The sequence below is a fragment of the Tachysurus fulvidraco genome, chromosome 12 (assembly GCF_022655615.1).
Source record: "Tachysurus fulvidraco isolate hzauxx_2018 chromosome 12, HZAU_PFXX_2.0, whole genome shotgun sequence".
In the NCBI taxonomy this organism is placed as follows: domain Eukaryota; kingdom Metazoa; phylum Chordata; class Actinopteri; order Siluriformes; family Bagridae; genus Tachysurus; species Tachysurus fulvidraco.
The window spans coordinates 1,008,607-1,031,678 of record NC_062529.1 but is presented as its reverse complement, the minus strand read 5'-3'; the positions used below and the strand labels follow the sequence as shown (position 1 = coordinate 1,031,678).

The window sequence follows — 23,072 nt, the reverse complement described above, 5'->3', positions numbered from 1 at the left end:
AATCCGTAACAGGTACAAAAAAATGACAACACACCCAGAGAAACTCAATAGTTATCAAAGAAACAGATATTAATATATTATTTTACTTATTGTGAATTATTGTAGGTTGACACGGTGGATTAGTGGTTAGCACGTTTGCCTCACACCTCCGGGGTTGGGGGTTCGATTCCCGCCTCCACGTGTGTGTGTGGAGTTTGCATGTTCTCCCCGTGCCTCGGGGGTTTCCTCCGGGTACTCCGGTTTCCTCCTCCGGTCCAAAGACATACATGGTAGGTTGATTGGCATCTCTGGAAACTTGTCCGTAGTGTGTGTGTGTGTGTGTGAGTGAATGAGAGTGTGTGTGTGCCCTGTGATGGGTTGGCACTCCGTCCAGGGTGTATCCTGCCTCGATGCCCGATGACGCCTGAGATAGGCACAGGCTCCCCGTGACCCGAGAAGTTCGGATAAGCGGTAGAAAATGAATGAATGAATTATTATAACTTTAATGGTGAATATTTCCTGGAGGCACTGTACTGTACTGTATATTAGCTCCGGTTGACGTCTTAGCTGGTTCACTACATTTGTCTAAGCAGAACAGAAGGGAAAATCACTTCATCAATTCATTTACACTCATTTACAGTTATTTAAATTTAAACTGTTCTATTACGACCTTACATCCTGCTGGTCACTAGCACAGAGCCCTCACAATAAATAAATATATATAAAATCCTCACAGGATTTAATACAGGAAAATTAATCAGGATTCTTATCATCCAATGAAGAAAAATGTGATTAACTGCGAAAGGAACAAAGCCTAATTAAAGCAGGATGTTTGCATGTTTTATTTAGAGTTTCTGATGCGATTTATCTTTATTATAAAACCAGATAAGGGACAATTTACTGTGTTTGTGAAGCATTTTGTGGATTAGTGGGTCCGGTGTTGCTTATCGCAGGGGTTCGTTAAGATGACACGATTAAAGTAATTGTTCCGGCAGCTAATCAGACAGTGGCAGGCAGAGGGTTCGATTTTTTAGGGATGACACTTATCTTGTGTGTGTGTGTGTGTGTGTGTGTGTGTGTGTGTGTGTGTGTGTGTGTGTGTGTGTGTGTGTGTGTGTGTGTGTGTAAAAGGTAGAAGAAGTATGGGTAAACAACCAGGCCTTCCTTAAAATAAGCCCTAGAGTGCTCTCAAGTGCAGTCGTGACACGAAAGGGTCAATAAAATCTTGAATATCTCATTAATTAATCACTAAACTCTTAATAACTACACCAGGTGTGTGTACATCGCTCCACACTCTTGTTTGTAGTCTCTAAACTGAAGGATAAAAGCTGAGAGTGTGAAATACTGCTAGAGTCATGGACAGGAAGTGAAAGTAGACGTCAGCAATATTTTCAGAAAAAAAAAAAGGTTTATGGCTATCTGGAGTTTTGGCCTCAATGTATGTGTGTGTGTGTGTGTGTGTGTGTGTGTGTGTGTGTGTGTGTGTGTGTGTGTGTGTGTGTGTGTGTGTGTGTGTGTGTGTGTGTGTGTGTGTGTTGCAGAGAAGGAATAAAATGGAGGATCAAAGGTGAAAGTACTTGTAGAATCTCTAAGTATTCCATTTTAAAGCTTTAATGGAAAAAAAATACACAGTTCATGTCTGATCATGTGTCATTTTTCACTTTATTGTTATTAGGTGGAGGGCACGTTCTCCTCACACATCCAGGGTTGGGGGTTCGATTCCCATCTCCGCCTTGTGTGTGTGGAGTTTGCATGTTCTCCCCGTGCCTCGGGGGTTTCCTCCGGGTACTCCGGTTTCCTCCCCCAGTCCAAAGACATGCATGGTAGGTTGATTGGCATCTCTGGGAAATTGTTCATAGTGTGTGTGTGTGTGTGTGTGTGTGTGTGTGTGAATGAGAGTGTGTGTGTGCTCTGTGATGGGTTGGCACTCCGTCCAGGGTGTATCCTGCCTCGATGCCCGATGACACCTGAGATAGGCACAGGCTCCCCGTGACTCGAGAAGTTCAGATAAGCGGTAGAAAATGAATAAATGAATGAATGAATGAATGAATAAATGAATGAATGAATGAATGTTATTATGTGACGTGCAACAGAGTACTTCAATCTTTCATACCCTAAAATGATGCATGCAGATATACAATAAGATGCTAAAATTATCAGAGATAAGCATTACTGTGAGCTAGCTAGTTAAACTAATAATATTGACATTAGCAAGCTAGAGATTTTTAAATCAGCTGCAAGCATCAGCCATCAAGATGAGAGCTAATCGCTAACATCGGCCTAGCTAGTTTTACATTAGCCAGCTACCTAACATCGGTTAACTTGGCAGGATTTTAGTGATTTAATCTGAAAGTGCTAAGATTAAGTCAGTTAGCAAACATGAGCAATCTGGGAGGATTTCTCAAAAGCTATAATTTATAAGTCAATTATTTTCCAAAAATATTCCTTGCTAGAATTAGCCAGCTGTCAACCATGTATGAACCTGACAGGATTTTGATAAGGGCTTCATTTTCACTGCAGGAATCATCTTCACACGTGCTACATCGCTAAATCTTAAAGTTCACCGATTTCTCGACGCCGTGTCTCACACGAAAAAGGGTCAGAAGGAGAGACGGAGTCTGTGTTCAGGGGCTCGGATGTCTTACTGACTGCGCATCCTGTCACATCAATGATTTTTGAAACATTGTACTGAAGCCAAGATATTTTCAGGATCCACTTTAGTGTCATTTACACTGAAAGGAGTGAGATTTATGGACATGAAGGATCACTCAGCAAGACCTCGACCAGCGGGAGATGAACCAGAGTCAAGCTGCACCAGATGATGATAAGACACCGCTGACGTCTCATTGATTCAACTGCCTGCTTGTGCGTCACTCACACACACACACACACACACACACACACACACACACACACACACACACACACACACACACACACACACACACACTGAGAGAAACACTCTGCTCTCACTCTTTTCCACACAGGGGGTAGCTTAACAAATCTCTGCTCATGCCTGCTAATTAAATGTAAGGATCTTAGATAATTAGGAGTTTAAAGCCCAGAGAAAAAGTCTTCTTAAAATCTTCTCTGTCCTAGGATGCACATGCTGCAGACATCAGGTTATTTAGCAGAAATGTTCTAAGTCAGAACATCTCTGACTTCTGCAGTCTGAAAGCACCTGACAGGGGTTAGAAATTTCTGTACTTGTCAATTATTAGTGACAAAGTGCATTCGTGACAACGTGAATATCACATTTAAATATCCAAGGGCAAATTAGAACGAAGTGAAGCGGTTAGTAAGTAAGTGTCAATCAAAGTAAAGGAACTGTACTCCAAAATATAATTGAAAAAGTTTGCTTCCTTTAATATCTCAGCGTGGCATTGCCGAAGGGCGTCTCGTCGTGTCTCTGACTCTGAAGGACTCGGGAAAGAAATAAAACGACCGCATTAAATGATTCACTGTTTTAGTTTTTGTTTAATAAAGTCACATATGAGGTGTTTTTTGTGTGTGAATAACTAAAATCCATAATATGAAATGGCTTCGGATTCGTCGTACGGTCCTGAATCTGTTGACACTGCTACAGTAGAGAAATATCCACATAATGTATATCACGTATATGTTCTACAGAGCATTTAGCTGGACCATTATTAGCCCTTATTACATAACACACAATACATGACCATTAAATGATTCCTCAAGTAGGAATTTTCTTTCTCAGGATCTCTGAGTTCAGCAAGATTCATTCATTCATTCATTCATTCATCTTCTACCGCTTATCTGAACTACCTCGGGTCACGGGGAGCCTGTGCCTATCTCAGGCGTCATCGGGCATCGAGGCAGGATACACCCTGGACGGAGTGCCAACCCATCGCAGGACACAAACACACATTCTCATTCACACACACACACACACACACACACACACACTACGGACAAGTTTCCAGAGATGCCAATCAACCTACCATGCATGTCTTTGGAACGGAGGAGGAAACCGGAGTACCCGGAGGAAACCCCCGAGGCACGGGGAGAACATGCAAACTCCACACACACAAGGCGGAGGCGGGAATCGAACCTCGACCCTGGAGGTGTGAGGCGAACGTGTTAACCACTAAGCCACCGTGCCCCCCCCCCCAGCAAGATTCAATTCAATTCGATTCAATTCAAGTTTATTTGTATAGCACTTTTTTACAATTGACGTTGTCTCAAAGCAGCTTTACAGAACATAAACATAGACCAAAATGTTAATATAAAGAACAATATAAGTAAAGATTAATAGAATGCAAAATTCAAGATTAATATTAGATATAAATAGTTCACAATGTGTATGTATTTATCCCCAATGAGCAAGTCTGAGGTGACTCAGCTAGCAGTGGCAAGAAAAAAAAACTCCCTTAGATGGTAAAGGAAGAAACCTTGAGAGGAACCAGACTCAAAGGGGAACCTCAGCCTCATCTGGGTGACACTGGAGGGTGTGATTATAAATATAGATTCAAAAGACCACATGGATTTCACATCTCCTTTTTAGTATCACAGAGAAAGAGGCATCGAATCAAAATGGCTGCTCACAACATCGGCCGTAAATAAAGCAAATAAATTAAACTGTATAGATTAGCATCCGCTTTTAATCGGTCGTCAGACAGATTTGTTAAATCGATGACAGTGAATACACGATGAGGAAATATACATCATTCGAAGCAGTAAGCAGGCTGGCTTGTTTCTACAAAAGACAAATCTTTTATTCATTCATTCATTCATTCATCTTCTACCGCTTATCCGAACTTCTCAGGTCACGGGGAGCCTGTGCCTGATGCCCGATCTCAGGCGTCATCGGGCATCGAGGCAGGATACACCCTGGACGGAGTGTCAACCCATCACAGGGCACACACACACACTCTCATTCACACACACACACACACACACACACACACACACACACACACACACACACACACACACACACACACACACACACACACACACACACACTCATTCACTTTTAATTCAGCACTTTTTATCTTGAATTATTTTGATCATGTAACAAGTCATAAAATGAAACAGAATATTTCCAAATAGCTGTTTTTTGTTGTTGTTGTTGTTGTTGTTGTTGTTGTACTATTTTTCCACTAGCAGATTTGCCGTATGTCTGTCTGTAACACTAAAGCACGAAGATCTCTGAATCACCGATATTGATTTCAGCATCACATTAAACTCGAGCACTGATTTTAAATTAAAGCTAAACAACAGAAGAAGAAGATGTTATTAATCATGTCTGACTGCATAACAAAGAGCGTTTCGGGATGTCAGACCCTGATCCGTGACTCAGTTAGTGAGTAATTCTGCTGGTCGCACAGTAATGAATAATTGTTCCTATAAAGTTGTGTGTGCTGGTGAGTTTGGCAGCGTGCGATCTGACAGACTCCCTCAGCCGTAATGGAGTGATGTCACGCTATAGAGAAAGCACTCTGCTGTGTAGGAGCGAGTCATGTGACATCTTCTGCTGTTTGGTAGAAGCTTCCTCACCGGATCGCTCCCTTCTGCAGGAGCCTAAATTACAGAAGGTTTGTTTTGTAAGTAGAAATCAGTCCTGTGATATAAACGTTAACTCTGTCACTCAATGGTGGTCTTATCGATCAACAGGACATGACGTATGGAGTGGCAGCGCTCGTGCTTTACCGCACGATATAATAATCTGCTTTAAAGTGTTTTTAGATGATTGAGTATTGATGATTTATGGATGATGGAGTGTGAACAGAGTAAGACATGTCCTCTGAAACATAACCGTGGTATCTCACAAGTCCTCTGTCATGTAGCCAGGTTACAAGTCTGTTTGTCTCTAATGTGCGTAGTTTGTAGATTTTTATAGAAATCGTAGATGAGCGACTCTTCAGGAACAGCCATCATTATGGTGCTTAAAGAAGCATTTAACACCCAGTGCTGTACAACTGGAGAGGGTTGTCATGGCAACTCATGACCTGGTAATGTGCAAGTGGTCATTTGCAGGTTGTAATAATGTCATTTCGCACCTCATGATGTTCAATGTGTAAAAAAATTAGTTCAGCTCATGAAAAACACCACCATAACTTTTAATAAAACACCAATTTTACACACTGAGTATCTTCTGGTTCTGTTCTACTGTAGTGACCTTTAAACATTTGGAGATTTTGGACTGAAATTGCAGCGCAGCAAAAAATAGCAGACATTAGCGAGTAGCTTAGCAAGCGGCTAGTCATTGCACGATAGTGAGCTAAGAGTTGTGTGTGATCTAAACTGATCGACATGGCTATAAACTCCTTTATAGGTAGAGACAGGTGGGTTTCAGTCTGTACACTGTATAAGATGTGAGCCATGATGGGTTGTGATCAAACAAGGAAGGATGTGCTAGATGTAAAGACTATACGGTAGCATGTATATCTCATAGCAGCACAAGCTAAGTTAAAAAAACAAGACGAAAACATCTTTAGAATGATGCAGTTCGTGATGTTGCACAGACGGGGCCTACACAGATGATGCGAGCAGTCTGTGTGAGGGTCTGTAGGGAGAGATGCATGCTGGGTGGTGAATCACGCTGGTGTGGTGTAGGGTGCGTATCAACCGGCCGTCTGGAGTCGGACCTGCTTCACATTCTGCCTCAAAAACAACCGTGTCATCAAAACATCTCCTCTTTATCAGAACCTTTAGAAAATTTCTTTTCTTAATATCATTTACAGTATGTCTATCTTTTATCACATTACATTTCCAAATCCAGTCCAAGCACAGAGCCAGCGGACGGAGACGAAATGTCTGGAATTATTAGTTGATATAAGTTGATTATTTTCCACTAACAGAACGTCCCCCAAGCGTTTTATCCCATTATACATTATAACTCATACATAAATATAAAATAAACGACTCCTTGCAAAAAAATTTGTAATCTTTTTAGCGTGGAGCCACTTAGCTGTGAATTAGATGTTACCATGGAAACGATAAATATTTTACTACTAACCTTCCTTGTGCAGCATGTCACTTACTATCAGTGAATATAAATCAAATTTAATATAGTTTCACTAACTAAATGTCGTACGATACCATAGTAACGACTCGCTCGGACTTACGGGTCCAAGATGTTTTCTGTTTCTGTCTGATTAAAGCTCACTTTCGATCCTTCCGATTCTTTCTTTTTTTTATGCTCCGTTTATTTAAAATTTATTCTATTTATTATAAAATTTACTCCATTTATTGTTTCAATGCGCGTTTACCTAACAGATGTGAGTGTTGCCATAGAAACACTACGTAGAACGTTGAAGTCCATCATGAACTGAAGATCTGGGAGGATTACTTTTTACATACGTGACAGCCGGGATGAGTAACAGCAGCTCTGCACAGTAATAGCAGTAGGGTTTTTTTTATTACAGGAATAACACTATATCTATAGTTCGGTCCCTCCGGCGCTCTCATCTGAACCCCGCTGTGCCTCTGCAGAGGATTTCTGCTCTGTATTTGTTATTCTCATCTCTAATTGACTTCTCATTAGAATCTGTACAAGTAAATCACAGATAATTACTGATAAGAGACGTATTTATTTGCATGCACACTGTTTTTCTGACTCATGGTGTCACACTGATAAAAACACAAAAACCTCAACATTAATGTTATAAACGCTTATTCCAGTTGGACTCCAATCATCTTCTTCATTACTTCCTCTATTTTTCAGTTTTTTAGAATTAATTCAGCTAATTCAGTTGTTCAGCGTAAATCTTCATGAAATTTTTTCTTTCTTTCTCATTTTACTTGTTCTTTATTTCCCTTTGTTTATCTCTTCTCTCAAATATATCAGTCAAGTTTTTGTGCTTTTACCCTACAAATATCCTGAAATCAGACCAAGCAAGTGGCATAAACCTGACATAAACCTGTCATAAACCTGACATATCTTTGTCATAAACCTGACATAACCCTGTTATAACCCTGTCATAAACCTGACATAAACAGACATAACCCTGTCATAAATCTGACATAAACCAGACATAACCCTGGTAATAAACCTGACATAAACTGGACATTACCCTGTCATCATCCTGTCATAAACCCAATATAAACCAGCAATATCCCTGTCATAAACCTGATATAATCCTTTCATAAACCCTTACATAAACCAGACATTACACTGTCATAAATCTGACATAAACTAGACATAAACAATTCATAATCCTGACATAAAACTTTCATAACCAGACATAACCCTATTATAACCCTGTCACAATCCTGTCATAAATGAGACATAAACCTGATATGACCTTCACATACCCTGTGATCTGTTTCTGAGACTGTGTATATCTATATCTCAGCTGTACTGCAGTGTCATGCTTGTTGTTATAATGCTTACCTACCTGCTCATTTTAATAAATTCAATATTAATAATGTAATAATCCTTCCTTCCTTCCGTCCTTCCTTTTACTTCAGCTAGAGATTGCACTGTGATTCGTGTGTATCATCATTCTCATCATCATCATCACCTTCCTCCTTCTCGCCCTCCTCCTCTTCCTCAGCCCCACCTGTGTGTTGTGCATGTCCTCTATTTTCCGTTCTCTCTTTAGGAAATCACTTCCCCTGTAATTCAGATCTTTTTGTCCTCGTTATGGTTCAACGTTCAGCGCTAACCTGTTGGTTGTTGTTTTATCTTATTCAGTCTCATGATAATGGCTTTAACCACAATTTCTATCCCTAAACTGTGTTTTGGACGATTCCCAATAAAAGGCTCCTACATCCTGGCTCCTCGGTCTATGTGTGCCTTTGTGTGCCTTTCCATCAACATCTGCAACATATTCTGTACTAATGATAATGCTGCTACTTTTCACAGCTTTGTGACGGCATAATTATGACAGCGAAAGTGCAATTACGGCCGCATTTATGTGTTTGTCTTCTGGCCGATCGCAGGAGAACGGCTCCGGCGCCAACGAGCTGGAAAACACTCGGCGCTTGGTGCGTGGTGGAGGAGATAAGCAACTTATCAGTTCCTGCAGGTGCTCAGTCTCCACGCTTCAATCAGAATTCTACGAGGAATCCATTGACTTTTGATCTCTTGGCTCAAATGTGTGTAGAAAATAAGCGAGAGGTTTTTTTTCATCTCTGTAAACTTTTTTTGGTTGCAGAATCCAGATAGATGTGTTTATAAATCTTCTTTAAAAGACTCAGACAATAGAGAAAGATGAGAAAAATAAATGGAAATTTGTCATTTTAAGGGATCGTTTTATTTTGTCCTTCTAGATCATTTACAGATTTGATGGTGTGCTTTTTATCAATCTGTTGAATTACATTCTTTCTTCTCTGTTCTTTTTATTCTTCTTTCATTTCTTTCTTTCTTTATTTTTTGTCTCTCTTTCTTTTGAATTTTTAGCTAGATATCGATTTCTTCCTTTGCTTACTGCTTTTTCTTTTTTCTTTTATTTCTTTCCTCGGTACTTTTCATCTTGTCCCTCGTCGGGTTCCTCGGGTTCTTTGTCGAAACCCGTAAACAGGTTCAGAAAAAGTTGAAGGTATAAAACCATTAAAAAAACACACTGAGTTAAAGTCTGATCAACTGTGAAATTCTCTCTCTACTTCTTTAAAGTTTTTAAGGCTGAACGCAGTGATAGAAGAAATCCTCTCCTGTAAGGTCTTGCTTTTATCTGGCCCAAAACCCGAGTGCAATTTAGGTCTAATTTTTAGAAGAGGGATTGCATGGAGTGCAGTGGAGCGAGGCAGTTCGGCAGCGAGGAGGTGAGGCGGCGAGGCGGTCCGTCCTTACACTCGCACCACGTGGCTTCCAAAGCTGATTAAATAATTAACAGTTGGAGAAGGAGTGTGTCCAGAGCCAGGGAGCCTCACAAACCTCCAGCGAACACAATAACGCTGATAAAGATGTCTTTAATTACAGTCTGGAAACTTTCAACCAGCTGCATGAATGGTTTTTAATGAATTTACGCCATTGTGCTGTGTGAAAAAGTGTTAAAGCCTTGAGTTTGAACCACACCAGCAGGAGAAGCTGTGAGTTCAACCTCAATAAAGAAAAAACATAATCCTCGACACAGGCGGTCTTCCATTTCTAACCACTGACATGACTGTAGCTGGTTATTAAAAGTTCTTTAAATGTTGAAACTGCCGATAGTGAAGAAAAGAGGAAAGAAGCTTTCTCTCACTCTCTCTCTCTCTCTCTCTCTCTCTCTCTCTCTCTCTTTCTTTCTCTTTCTTTCTGTCTCACACACACACACACACACACACACACACACACACACACACACACACACACACACACACACACACACACACACACAAATCAGACATTACAGAGACATCTTTCCTTCTTTCTTTCTTTCTTTCTTTCTTTCTTTCTTTCTTTCTTTCTTACTCTCATACTTCTTGTTTTCCTTCATGTCCCTTTTAAATAGAATCCTGTAGAGTCTTTCCCTTTCACAAGAGGTTTCATGAAGAAAGCCGTTATTGAAGAAAAGAGGAAAGAAGCTCTCTCTCTCTCTCTCTCTCTCTCTCTCTCTCTCTCTCTCTTTCTCTCTCTCTCTCTTTCTATTTCTCTCTGTCTAACACACACACACACACACACACACACAAATCAGACATCAGTTGAACTCACAGAGACATCTTTCTTTCTTTTTTCTTTCTATCTCTCATACTTCTTGTTTTCCCTCATGTCCCTTGTATATAGAATCCTGTAGAGTCTTTCCCTTTCACAAGAGGTTTCATGAAGAAAGCCGTTATTGAAGAAAAGAGGAAAGAAGCTCTCTCTCTCTCTCTCTCTCTCTCTTTCTCTCTCTCTCTCTTTCTATTTCTCTCTGTCTAACACACACACACACACACACACACACACACACACACACACACACACACACACACACACACACAAATCAGACATCAGTTGAACTCACAGAGACATCTTTCTTTCTTTTTTCTTTCTATCTCTCATACTTCTTGTTTTCCCTCATGTCCCTTGTATATAGAATCCTGTAGAGTCTTTCCCTTTCACAAGAGGTTTCATGAAGAAAGCCGTTATTGAAGAAAAGAGGAAAGAAGCTCTCTCTCTCTCTCTCTCTCTCTCTCTCTCTCTCTCTCTCTCTCTCTCTCTCTCTCTCTCTCTCTCTCTCTCTCTCTCTCTCTCTCTCTCTCTCTCTCTCTCTCTCTCTCTCTTACTCTGGCACATTCACTTCAGTAGCCAGAAGAGTTCTTTCCATTATTATTTCTTTTTTTTTTCCAGCACTCTGAGGAAAATGCCAAGTCTCTCAGAAGATTCATCTCTACAGACGGCGTTCATTCAGGAGCTGATGGAGTGTGTCACTCATCCCCATAAACATGGCAGAAAGGTTAGTGTCCCTGCCTCCTCCTGCCTCCTTCACACATTTTCCATCTATTTCTGTCCGTTCTTTTTCGGCCACCGGATCGTAGTGCATTAAGTTAATGGGCCTCTCCGTCAGACCCCTTGCCTTCACGCGCCAATAAGTATAGAGTGAGCGAAAACGTGACAGATCGGTCTCCTGCTCATTACTCTCCAGGTTTAATAAGCAAACCGTGAGTTCATCCTGTGTTCAACACGCTTTAAATCACAAACACCTAATGATAATCAATCGTACACAGAGCCTCCACTCTGAAGCATTAAATGTTTGAACGAAATATTTCTGATGTGTTAGTGATTCTAGAGAAGACGCTGCTGCTGTATGTTCATTATTCCAGAGAAGTTCGAGGTTGTGCGTCACACTGACGTCCTGCTAGCGCAGTTACAGTGGTGTTCATTAGGTTTCTAAACAGGTTCTGAACAGGTTTCTCTGTTAATCGCTCACTATTTTCAGGCACCCACTTTTCAATGAGAAATCCAGCATAGACGCAGCAAATGCTGGCATAAAGGGAATCCCAGAATGCAATGCAGCTGTACGCAGCGATCGAGACTCCGATCGGCTAGTTAGTGACTAGTGAGATGGCGAAGACTGTGAAGTTGATGGTGTTCGTGTGATGGTGTTAGTGTGTGTTTGAGGAGGTGCTAGAGCTAGACAGACTTAAAAAGTTTTTCTCTTTAATTAGAGATTAATTTAGAAAGCTGGGCTGCATCCTACTGCACTTCTATCAGCACGGCATTGTGGGAATCCAAAACTATGATTAGAAAAGCATTCACCATGATTAAGCTAGTTATAACAATGAATATGCAGTTAATCAAAGTGGTTTCTCTCAATCAATCAGTTTCTTTCTTAATTACTGTCTAAAAAAAAAGGCAAATATTTCCTCTGATAAACAGCAGCATCAGCAGCAGTTCATTGCCATAGCTTGGTGCCTGCGAGCATCAGGAGCTCATCAAGGGTGTAAGTGATCATTAAAACAAGGGCATCAATAAATCTCAGATGACTCAAATAAAATAAATGTTTCATCCTCCACCGTATAAAAGAACAAAAGCACCGTGAGGTGATATTGTTATGCAGATAAATAAATAAGAAAAGGAATGATCTTAGAGCAAGACGGATGAGTGAACGACTCTGAGCTGCGAATTAACTTAAAATAGAAAAATCATTATTTTTCTCAAGCCAGGAGTCTTCACACATCAGAACAGTCCTGCTTTGCATGTGAATTTACTGTAGGACACATTCATTTCCCTCCCTTTCTCTCTATCTCTCGTTCTCGCACACACACACACACACACACACACACACACACACACACACACACACACACACACACACACACACACACACACACACACACACACACACACACCCCTTAACAATCATCAGCCCACTGACGCACCCGTCACAGAGACGCCGTTCTCGGACGTCCTGAACCACAGAGCGGGACGTCAGACGATGACAGCGCAGAGCACGAGCTCGCCCGGACACTCAATTTGGGAAACCTTCTAAAAATAGGCAGCATTTCATTATAGATATTCCCAAACTGACGTTGAGGTAACACCGCATACTCTGATGGGTCCCAGAAGCCTTTCACACTGCCGCAGTGCCACGGAGACACAGTACGACACAAAGAATCTTCCGGAAATGTTCTAGTTAATGAGGAAGAGTTAATTTTTGTAAAAAAAAGCATAAATAAAACCATGACATTATCATACTGAAAGGAATTCAATAGAAATTCTCTTCGTACATTTTGTGAAAACTGATACGAAGCCCTTACACTGGAGACTCCTTGTCTCGTCGTACGTCAAAGAAACATTCTAATCAACCTACAGAAAACATCACCGTATCAACGATTACACACAAAGGTGTACGTGAAGCGGCCGCTGTACGGGTACTTACGGACGAGCCGTTGCTATAGAAACCGTATCAGAACAATTGCCACCATTATTCTAAAGTAAATCAATTTTCTAGATAATTTAGCATAGAAAAAAAAATGCTGTTCCTCCAAGTGTGTAAAAAAGAAATCTTTACAAGCCTTCATCGTTTCTGCACCTGAGCCAAGACGTTCATTTATTACAGGAAATTGATATCCATGCGAGTTAAAGAAAAAAGAATTTATCACTCAAATTATCACCAAACCCACAAACCCCAGTGAGATTGAACAGCGTACTTAACATTCCTTCTGTTAGGTGAGTGAAGAGCGATTAAACGTGTGAAGAGACGTGTCAAGTTGAAGACATCCTGCCTTAACAACATTCATCCACTCCACATTAAAGGCTTCAATGCCCTGAAAGGTTTTTCATCACAGGAAGGTGATGTGTGTGCGCCGACTGAACTGATTACAGTGTTTGGGCAGAGCAGCAGTGATGCTGAAATCATATGTTATCGCACAAAAAAAAGCATCACTTATTGCACTTCGTCCTCAGCCGTGTGTCGGAATCTGTAACGGAGCCTACTAAATAATTCCTACTAATTTTGTAACAACAATCGGAGCTTTAATATGTGATTATGATTAAGAAAGGACATTATTCATAATAACACTCTCTGGTGTTTATAAGTTTATAATCAGTGTCACCCAAATGAGGATGAGGTTCACTTTTAAGTCTGGTTCCTCTCAAGGTTTCTTACTCTTCTATCTAAGGGAGTTTTACCTCACCACAGTCGCCTCAGTCACCTCAGACTTGTTCATTAGGGATAAACACATACACATTTAAAAAGAAGTCTAATACTAATCTGATAGTTTAATATTAATATTATATTTGTAATTTTGTGCTATATTTCTTATGCTCTGTAAAGCTGCTAAGGAAATGTCTATGATTAAAAGCGCTTTACATGTAAAACAGAATTGAAAAAAAAAAGGTAAAAACATTATTCAAAGCTAACTGTGTTAACATGAGTTGTCAAAAAAGCAGTAAAAAAAAAGAGAGAGAGAGAGAGAGAGAGAGAGAGAGAGAGAGAGAGAGAGAGAGAGAGAGAGAGAGAGAGAGAGAGAAAGCCAAAATTTTACTTATCAGTAGTAAACTTAATGAAATTTTAAAAGTTTAAATTTAAAAGACTCTGCAATATTGTTTGGTTATTCTTGTGTTAGCTAGCAGGCTAATAATATTATTAGCATGAGGAATATGAGGTCACAATCATGTCATAACCAGTGTGTATACAGTACACACACAAACAATGTCTGCTTGAACACTAATCTTCAACCTTAGATAAAAGAAACCATGTTAGCATTTGATGATTGATTTTAGAACCTGTTCTAAATATAGAGGATTTGCAGCGGCTGCTCTGAGGTGCCTGTGTGGCCGTGACGTGGACGGTCCTGTCTCTGAGGTGAGGACGGAGAGGACAGGAGCTAATGGGGGTCAGACACATTTCTGCTAACATGTGGGACTGAAACACTGATGTTATGGTTATGAAAATGGCCTTGAAGCAGCTCTTAGTTTATATCTTCTCTTTCAAGGACGGCTTGTTAAGCTGATTCAGCACTTTCTGAGCGAGTTTCTGAGTAAGCCGAGTTTAGTGAGTGCGACCAAAAAGTATATTTCTGAAATTTCTTGTTACCTTAGCACATTATAAACATATTTCATGGAATTTATGAAGCTAGAATTCTAGATTATGTAAATATTTACCTCATCGTATGGACCAGAGCTCTAACATGAAGATTAGAAACATTCCTGGTATATATTCATTAGTTCATATTAGCTAGCTGGCTAATATCAGGAGTTATTCAATCTGTATAGCTGGTTAATGTCAACAAGGGAAATATCCTGTCAGGTTAGTTCAGATAGCTAGTGAAAGCACTTAGCTTATATTAGAATGATGTCTAACATAAAGATTGAACATAAACATTCATTATTTGTCAGATTATATTATGTTAACTAGCTGGATAAAGTAAGCAGTTAGCTCAGTTTAGCTATCTGGGTAACATTAGCAGTGAACATTTTCCTGTATTTTCCTGTCAGGTTAGCTGATGTAAGCTAGCTGGCTAAACAAGAACTTCGAGTTCATATACTTTTCTAATAATGCAGGGCTCTTTAGTTTTGAAGACAGGCAAGAGTGACAGAGAGAGAGAGAGAGAGAGAGAGAGAGAGAGAGAGAGAGAGAGAGAGAGAGAGAGAGATTATGACGTGTTGTTTATTGTATTCTATTTTTAGGGTCATGATTGAGGACAATGTCCCGTCCAGAGACAAGCTGTTTCGTGTCGAAGTTTTTTTCAAACCGACCATCGAAAATACCCCTTTCTAATGAATATATATTATTTCATTGGTTGTTGCGTTAAATCTTACCCAGATAGTGCTATTTTCTGATTGGCTATCGTGTAGCCTCTTGTTTTGATTGGCTGATAAGTGTCAGGCTCGACTAAGAGCTCAAAGAGAGACACACTCGATTCCTACCCGGTTCCGAAGAGACAGCGGTGCGGACTGATACGTTTTGGGCGCTGCGGCTTATTAAATATATGATAAATAAGCAAAAAGTTTGACGCGAGAGCGTAAGAAAAGACCAAAATGCGTGACATGTCTCACTCTCAATGCGTGACAGCCCTGATAATGATTGGTAGGTTCTCACAGAAATTGTTTCATGCTAGTTTATGAGTTGGATAATATACACGATTAGCTTTGTATCTAGATTTTAATCTTGAATCTTTGACAAAACTCCTCATAGGAATCCTGTCTGGTTGGTTCATGTTATCGAGCTGGCTAACAGGAGCACCAAAATGAAAAATAAGATTACTCACACAAACACAAACACAAACACAAACACAAACACACACACACACACACACACACACACACCAGGATATGTTCACCGTGAGTGTCATTGTGCAATGATGAATTCACGTTTGTAATTAAAGATTTTTTAATCTTTTCTTATCAGGAAACAGTCTCATAACTATGAATACAATTTCAGAACACTTCACCTGAGCCAGTTTCCGGGGAAAATATCTGAACAATGTTGCATCATTTGCAAAAACCCCAACTGAAATGGTGTGGAAGGAACAAGGGAGTGAGGAAACATCCTCCAACTTCTAACTCATCTTCTCACATCTGTCTTGGATTCAGAAAAACATACCTCTTACAGAGCGAAAGGGTATAAATGGAAGCTCAAATACTAAACATCTTAGTGTCCATCTGCCCCTTTTTGACACCCCCCCCCACACACACACACACACACACATACATAGTACACACACAGAACATGCTCTGGTAAAAAAAAAAAGGTATTAAACAGAGGGACAGTAAAAACATTGTTCTTCTAGTCCTCATCCTCATTCTACCTCACTCAGCCTTTATCTCAGCAGTGCAGTGCAAAAGTTTGTACACCCCAGGATGCGCAACAAAATATGGGCAAATATTGTGTCTACTGCTTTTAGTAAAAGTAAAAGAAGAATCAAAATCAGGTCAATGTCTGTATCTGATCACTGCATTTCTTCCTTCCTTACATTTCTTTCATTCTTTCTTTCTTTTTTCTTTCTTTCAGAACGTTGTGGCTCAAACTATTTTCAAAATCAAATGGCTTTATTTTTTTCATCCTTCTGTTTGGTGACTGTTTCAGAGACCCGGTGAAGGAGAAGATCTACGCTAAGACAATCGAGGACGCTATTTACTCCTTCACTTCACTACATCAGTGGCTGTTGTGTTTTTTTTTATGGATGGATGGATGGATGGATTGAGGAAGGGAGGGGGAAGTTTTCAGTGTTGGTGCACAGAGAGGGGTGTGTCTTTATAAAGGCAGCCGAGCAACAGCGTCCTCTCACAGCTGAACAGGAGCTGATAACAGGAGACTACTGAGGGTTTATCATTTCACACGTCTTCTCAGGACAGGTACACGTCTGCACTCAGCACAGGTACGTCCACACCTCCTTCACCTCCGCATCTATTCTTAAAGTCTATTCGTTATCATATTTCTTATTTTTGAATATGTTATATAAATGTAATAAATTTCACTTGTAATATTGAGTCGTTTTCTACACCATTAGTTTAAATGGAACATTTTGTAGGGTTTCAGCAAACATGCCTCAGATCTTTTCTTTCCACAATTTGTTCCACATCGGTTATTATTTCATCGACTGATTCGTACTGAGATCGGGTGCGGATACTCCGAGCGTCCGATCGCTATCGTCATTACAAACCCCGGGGCACTTAAAGCTTAAAGGCACCTTTTCTGTGAAGGTTTCACTCAGGACTCAGTTTTTTATTCACATGATACTTATAAGGAATTACACACGTGTTCCTTCTCACTTCAATTTTCCCTCCTTTCTTCTGCGTCCATTTAGTAACAAAATTACTTAAACGGCTACCACAAGTTCAAGTTTATTTCACAGTTTAAAAATTGTAGTTTTAAAAAATATTCAGGTTGCTTAGTCAAAAATCTAACATTCATCTAATATAAACAGAATTTAGCATTTTTGGGATTTTTTGCCTTTAAGGGTGTACAAACTTTTGCACTTTTCAAATATATTTATATTACTGTTTCCTTTCAAAATATAACAATGATTCATTATTGTTTAGTGTATGGAAGTAGTTGTATTGCTTCCATTGAGTGCAAAAGTTTGTACACCCCAGGATATGAGGTAACTCATCCGAGCTGCACCCGAAACATCTCAGCTTCATGTTTGTTCCTCTTTTTTTTTTTTGTGGATTGCCTTTTCGTTCCCACATTTTTCATTCAAAACTCACGGGGGATTCAACCGTTTTCTGATTCTCTTTCTGTCTGTCTGTCTTTCTTTCTTTCTTTCTTTCTTTCTTTCTTTCTTTCTTTCTTTCTTTCTTTCTTTCTTTGTTTATTTACTAGTTTGTTTATATATTTATGCATTTGTTTGTTTATTCTGCTTCTTTTTTTGCATTGCTTTGTTTGTTTTTTTTGTTTGTTTATTTTGCCTCTCCTTTGCTTGATTGTTTACTTCTCTCTCTCTCTCTCTCTCTCTCTCTCTCTCTCTCTCTCTCTCTTTCTTCGGTTCTCAAAACCTTTTTTTCATTCAGAATTCATGGGCAATTTGGCTGTAGGTGAAAACTACCACCAAAGCCGATACTTTCATTTGGAAGATAAACAGTGTTATAAATGCTCACAATGAAACCCGACTCTGTCGAGGTTCTCTTCAGATTCTGTTCATAAGAGCAGAAACGTACCAAGCACAATTTTTACTTTGTAAGTCACGTCAGCATGCGTTCCTGTGGTACATGTGACCTTGGATGACACAGGACCACACAGTGCGGTGATGATGATGATGATGATGATGATGATGATGATGGTGATGATGATGATGATGATGATGATGAAGGATCCACCCAGGCAAACTGACCTATGACTCTCTGACTATTGTCCCTTTCTAGCCCTCATCTCTTAGAACACGTAAAACTCATTATGCTGCTGAAAGACCTACAGTGATTTCCGTGGCTTCATCGATTGCATGCTTTCAGCGTGTTTTCAACCGACTCTGTTGATTATCTTAAATCAAATCCTGCTACATCCTGGAAAATAACCTCCTCTAATTACTCTTTCACATTCCTTAGAATCATTTCTGCAACCATGCGTGAGTAAGAGATGGAAGTGTCACGTCATGCAATATTTATTACGTACTTCTTCCTAAAAATGACCTTCATCTTCATCTGATCAGGGAAACCTAAGTACATTTAATACCTCTTACCCAATAAAGCTGCCTAGGAACATTTACACAGTTAGCATCATTAACAATTCTTATAATCTACACAAGTACAAAAATATGAAAATCTTTAAGAAAATAATTGTCTTACATCTTACACAGCTAAACAGCCAGCTTTTATAAATTACCTTATATTTTGAATGATGTCACATCCAAGAAATATCTAAATTTAACATTACAACTTCCATTTACTTCATCGCTAATATTAGCTATGCTACCTAACTAGCTAACTTAGCACTCAGCTTGCATGGCTAGATGTGTTACATCATGGTGAATCATGAATCATGGTGAATTTACTAGCTATGCTAGCTTAGCATTAACAACTTGGGTCTAAACATTAATCTGTATTTTTAGAAACAAACATTGTTAGCATGTGTTTTGGTAAGCTACAGCTAGGCGTTTATATATTTACTCAAGGTTGTAAGTTCTGAAGGTGTGTGGATCACTGCGTTTTAGACTCGGGTTTGCTAGCAAGTTAGCATTATGCTAAATATTATTTTGTGCATATGTGGTATCTTGGCATACAAGGTAATGTTGGGCTAAATAATATATTATTAGAAATTGAGTAATGATGATGATTTGGGGGAGGGGGGTAATAAACTAATAAACACTTCCTCGGTTAGCATCAGGATAGTTTCACTGTTTCACTGTTGCATTCGTTAGGAAGCAATAGCGAGTATATTGAGTGAACTAGTAGCCAAGGTGCTAACTGTCATATTGTACAATATAAACAGATAGGTTGGCTAGCAAGTTAACCGTCATGTTAGCGTCATGTTTTACCCACACTGTTGATTTGTTCAGCTGAAAGATCTGGTGGGGTTCAGAGGATCTTCTCTTTCTCTCTCTCTCTTCTCTATTCTTTTTACTGTAACCGCATGACACATCGTTTAAGCTCAAAGCTTTTGTTCTGGTGTTTCTGAAATACGAGACGAACAAAGTATTCTCAAGAACAAATCCAGACATCAGTTAGTCATAGTTTTGCTCTGAGATGCTGTTTCATCTGGAAGACCTCGAGACAGTAAATCTTCTCCTGTGTAGATGCTCATACGATTCCTGACTGCGCTTGACCTCAAACTCTTCATGAGAAGGTGTGTTTTCTGAAGCAAACAGAAAACCTGTCAACATGCTGATCTATTATCGGTCCTATTTTTTCTTTTTTTATCTTTTAGATGTTCTTGTCCTCTCTTTCTCTCTCTCTCTCTCTCTCTGAAGCGGTGACTTTGCACCGTGCTGCAGCGGTGATATCCCGAGCCTCTGTTCCGCTGGAGCCTCATTACAACCACCAGCTAAACACAAGCTTCAATTAGAGACGATGATGAGTTTTTGCTAATGAAGTGCTCACCAGATGCGGAGTTTGTCATACTCACAAGCACGCGCTAACATTTCTCTCTGATCGTAATCTAAGGTTAATGGTTTTAATCTGATCAGACATTCAGTGGGTTTTTTGTTTCAGTGAAATTTGGTCCAATGATGCTAATTAGACTGCAGATGTCAAACGATGCTCTAACCGGTCCCTGGAGCGCTGTTTTCTTTTGCATTTCCTTTTTAATTCAGTCATATTAATTAGAATGACGGAAGAAATTCTCTCTCTTTCTCTCTCTCTCTCTCTCATGATGTATCCAGCAACACTTCACTACAATCGGTGTATAATGATGAAGACACCATTCTGGACTCTCCTGCTGATGGGGCTGTTTGTCCCCGGACGTGGTGACTGTCAGAAAGACTGTGTCTCCTGCAGCCAAATCCTTCCCAAAGACCACAGCTTTGACACACTGGTGAGAAAAAATGTCATGATTTATTACAAATATATTAAAAAAATATAAATGTGTATTTAAATTGCACGTTGTGTAATGTTTAATCGTGCTAATCACGTAATCATCATATAATTTGGTAAAACTGCGTTTTTTTTATATTGCTGTGTAAAAGAAGTTTGCTAGTTTTTTAAGCACCCGTTTGCTATTTTTACGGGAAATAAGCCCCGCCCCCAGACCAAGCGTCACTGTGAATCGGCTCTAACGAGAGTTACAGCAGAAGATATTGACATTTGTATTCTTTATGGTTATGATGTCATTAAGGGTGTACAAACTTTTGCACCTAACTTAACCATTATGTCGATATTTAATTAGACCACAGTGCTTACGTACAAAATCCCATAATCCGGATGCTTTTTTCCTTTTTCCCAATCTTTACATCTCGATGTTTCCTGTCGCCGATCGGAAGCGTTTGAGGGCTCAGAGTCCCTAATTTGTCTTTTGACTCTAAAGCAGCTGTGGTGATTTAATTAACTCCACATAATTAAATGGAAAACACAACAACATCATCTGGCGCGGCTGACGGCGGAAACTGATTGAGTCGCTCTGACTCGCTTCGCTGTTTAAGGGAACCTCCTTGGGTCTTTCTTTAGAACTTGGCATTTCCTTTTTTTTACCTCTTTATTTCTTTTCACGATTCTTTTTCATTTACGTCAGTTCATTAATTCCTCTGGGTGAAACGAGACTGGGGTTTTCCTTTCTCCACTTTCTTAACACACCATTTGATGCGTCGTTACTTTAAACTCCTTCACACCGCCTTGATTAGCTTTACAGATGCAATAATTAGCGCTCTGGTGTTTGTTTGTTTTTTAGTTTTTGAGAAAAACGTGAAAACGGAGATATCTTGCCTGACGCTTTGTTCATCTTTGTGTGATATCAGGTGTGTTTGGTGGAATGTCGCAGCAGGGTTGATATGGGGCTCACGTGGGAGAGGTGTCAGAGCACCTTGGAGGAGAAACCCCTGACGTCCCTGTCCGTAGGGAACTCCGTGTTGAAAAGAGCCGAGGAGGAAGTGGAAACCGTCCTGCCCGTGGGTCAATCTGACGGAGGTCTCACGTATTCTGGAACCCTGCAGCGCTTCGATCATGTGGCACGAGCTTTGGGTCTTGACGAACTCAACCAGGAGACCGAAATCCCCAAGTTTAGTCCATTGTCCGTTCAGCCTCCGTCTGCACAGGAAGAACCAGACGCTGAAGACTGGGAGCTGAGAAGCGACCGAGACGGAGGACCTACTGTGAACCGCAGCAAACGTTTCGGAGGCTTCCTCAAAAGCAAGTACGGCTACAGAAAGTTCATGGACCCCGGTCGGTCTTTGCAGAAGAGATACGGTGGCTTCATAGGCATCCGCAAGTCGGCCCGCAAGTGGAACACCCAGAAACGCTTCAGCGAGTTTCTAAAGCAGTACTTGGGCATGACCACTCGAGCGAGCGAGTTCAACAGCGTGTCTAATGACATCACCCGTCAGAACGAGGTGTGAGTATCACCGCTAGTGCTACGTTTCCCCAGCAAGGCCTTCATCTCTTTCACCTAATTAAAAAAAAAAAAAACTGACCTCTTCAACATGGTAGCAAATCTCTGAGTCCTTGTGAAGCCAAGTTTTATTTATTTTCTATCCAGAAATTTTCAAGCAGTTTCCAGACGCTTCATTTCATCAGATGAAACTGGTATCAAGCTTCAGCGCTATTCCAAACACAAACGTAACAACAACAGCACACACACACACACACACACACACACACACACACACACACACACACACACACACAAACTCATCGGCGGCTCATCGTTGGGCGCATCTTTAGCAAAATCCCACAATGCATCGCAAAAGTCTAGTGTTCAAAGACAGACAAGGAAACGCAGGACACACATAAAGACATGCTGTAGGAAGCAGGGAATGTTTCAGATACTAAAACTAACTTAATCTAAGATCGCTCTACAATCACGACTGCTTTACGATCCTCTAAATCTTCCTACGAAGGTCATATTTCATGTTTATAAAGTGTTCATACTCTAGGTCATTACACACTGTTATTATTGATGAAGATGCGGTACGCTTTACAGCTCTGAGTTATGAAGAAGAAGCAGAAGAAGATAAATAATGTCATGACATGTTGATATGAAGTAAGCAGTAGTTTATTACACGTTATAAGTCTTTTAACTGAATTATTACTGAGTTCTTAGATAACTTTGTAAAAACATTTTAAATTAATGTTTAAACTGATATTTGGCAGCAGTGTAGTTTGGGGTTATAAACTATTCAGAACTAATCTG

The 23,072-nt window shown here is 40.0% G+C and overlaps 1 protein-coding gene across 1 annotated transcript; it reads left to right on the top strand.

The window, feature by feature from the left end:
* The first annotated feature begins 11,139 nt into the window (after positions 1-11,139).
* pnoca (prepronociceptin a) lies at positions 11,140-22,484 on the top strand. Its single transcript, XM_027157035.2, has 4 exons — positions 11,140-11,306; positions 16,884-17,175; positions 20,614-20,765; positions 21,682-22,484. The coding sequence occupies exons 3-4, from the start codon at positions 20,640-20,642 to the stop codon at positions 22,276-22,278; spliced, it is 723 nt and encodes a 240-aa protein (XP_027012836.2). The 5' UTR covers positions 11,140-11,306; positions 16,884-17,175; positions 20,614-20,639; the 3' UTR covers positions 22,279-22,484.
* Positions 22,485-23,072: the final 588 nt, after the last annotated feature.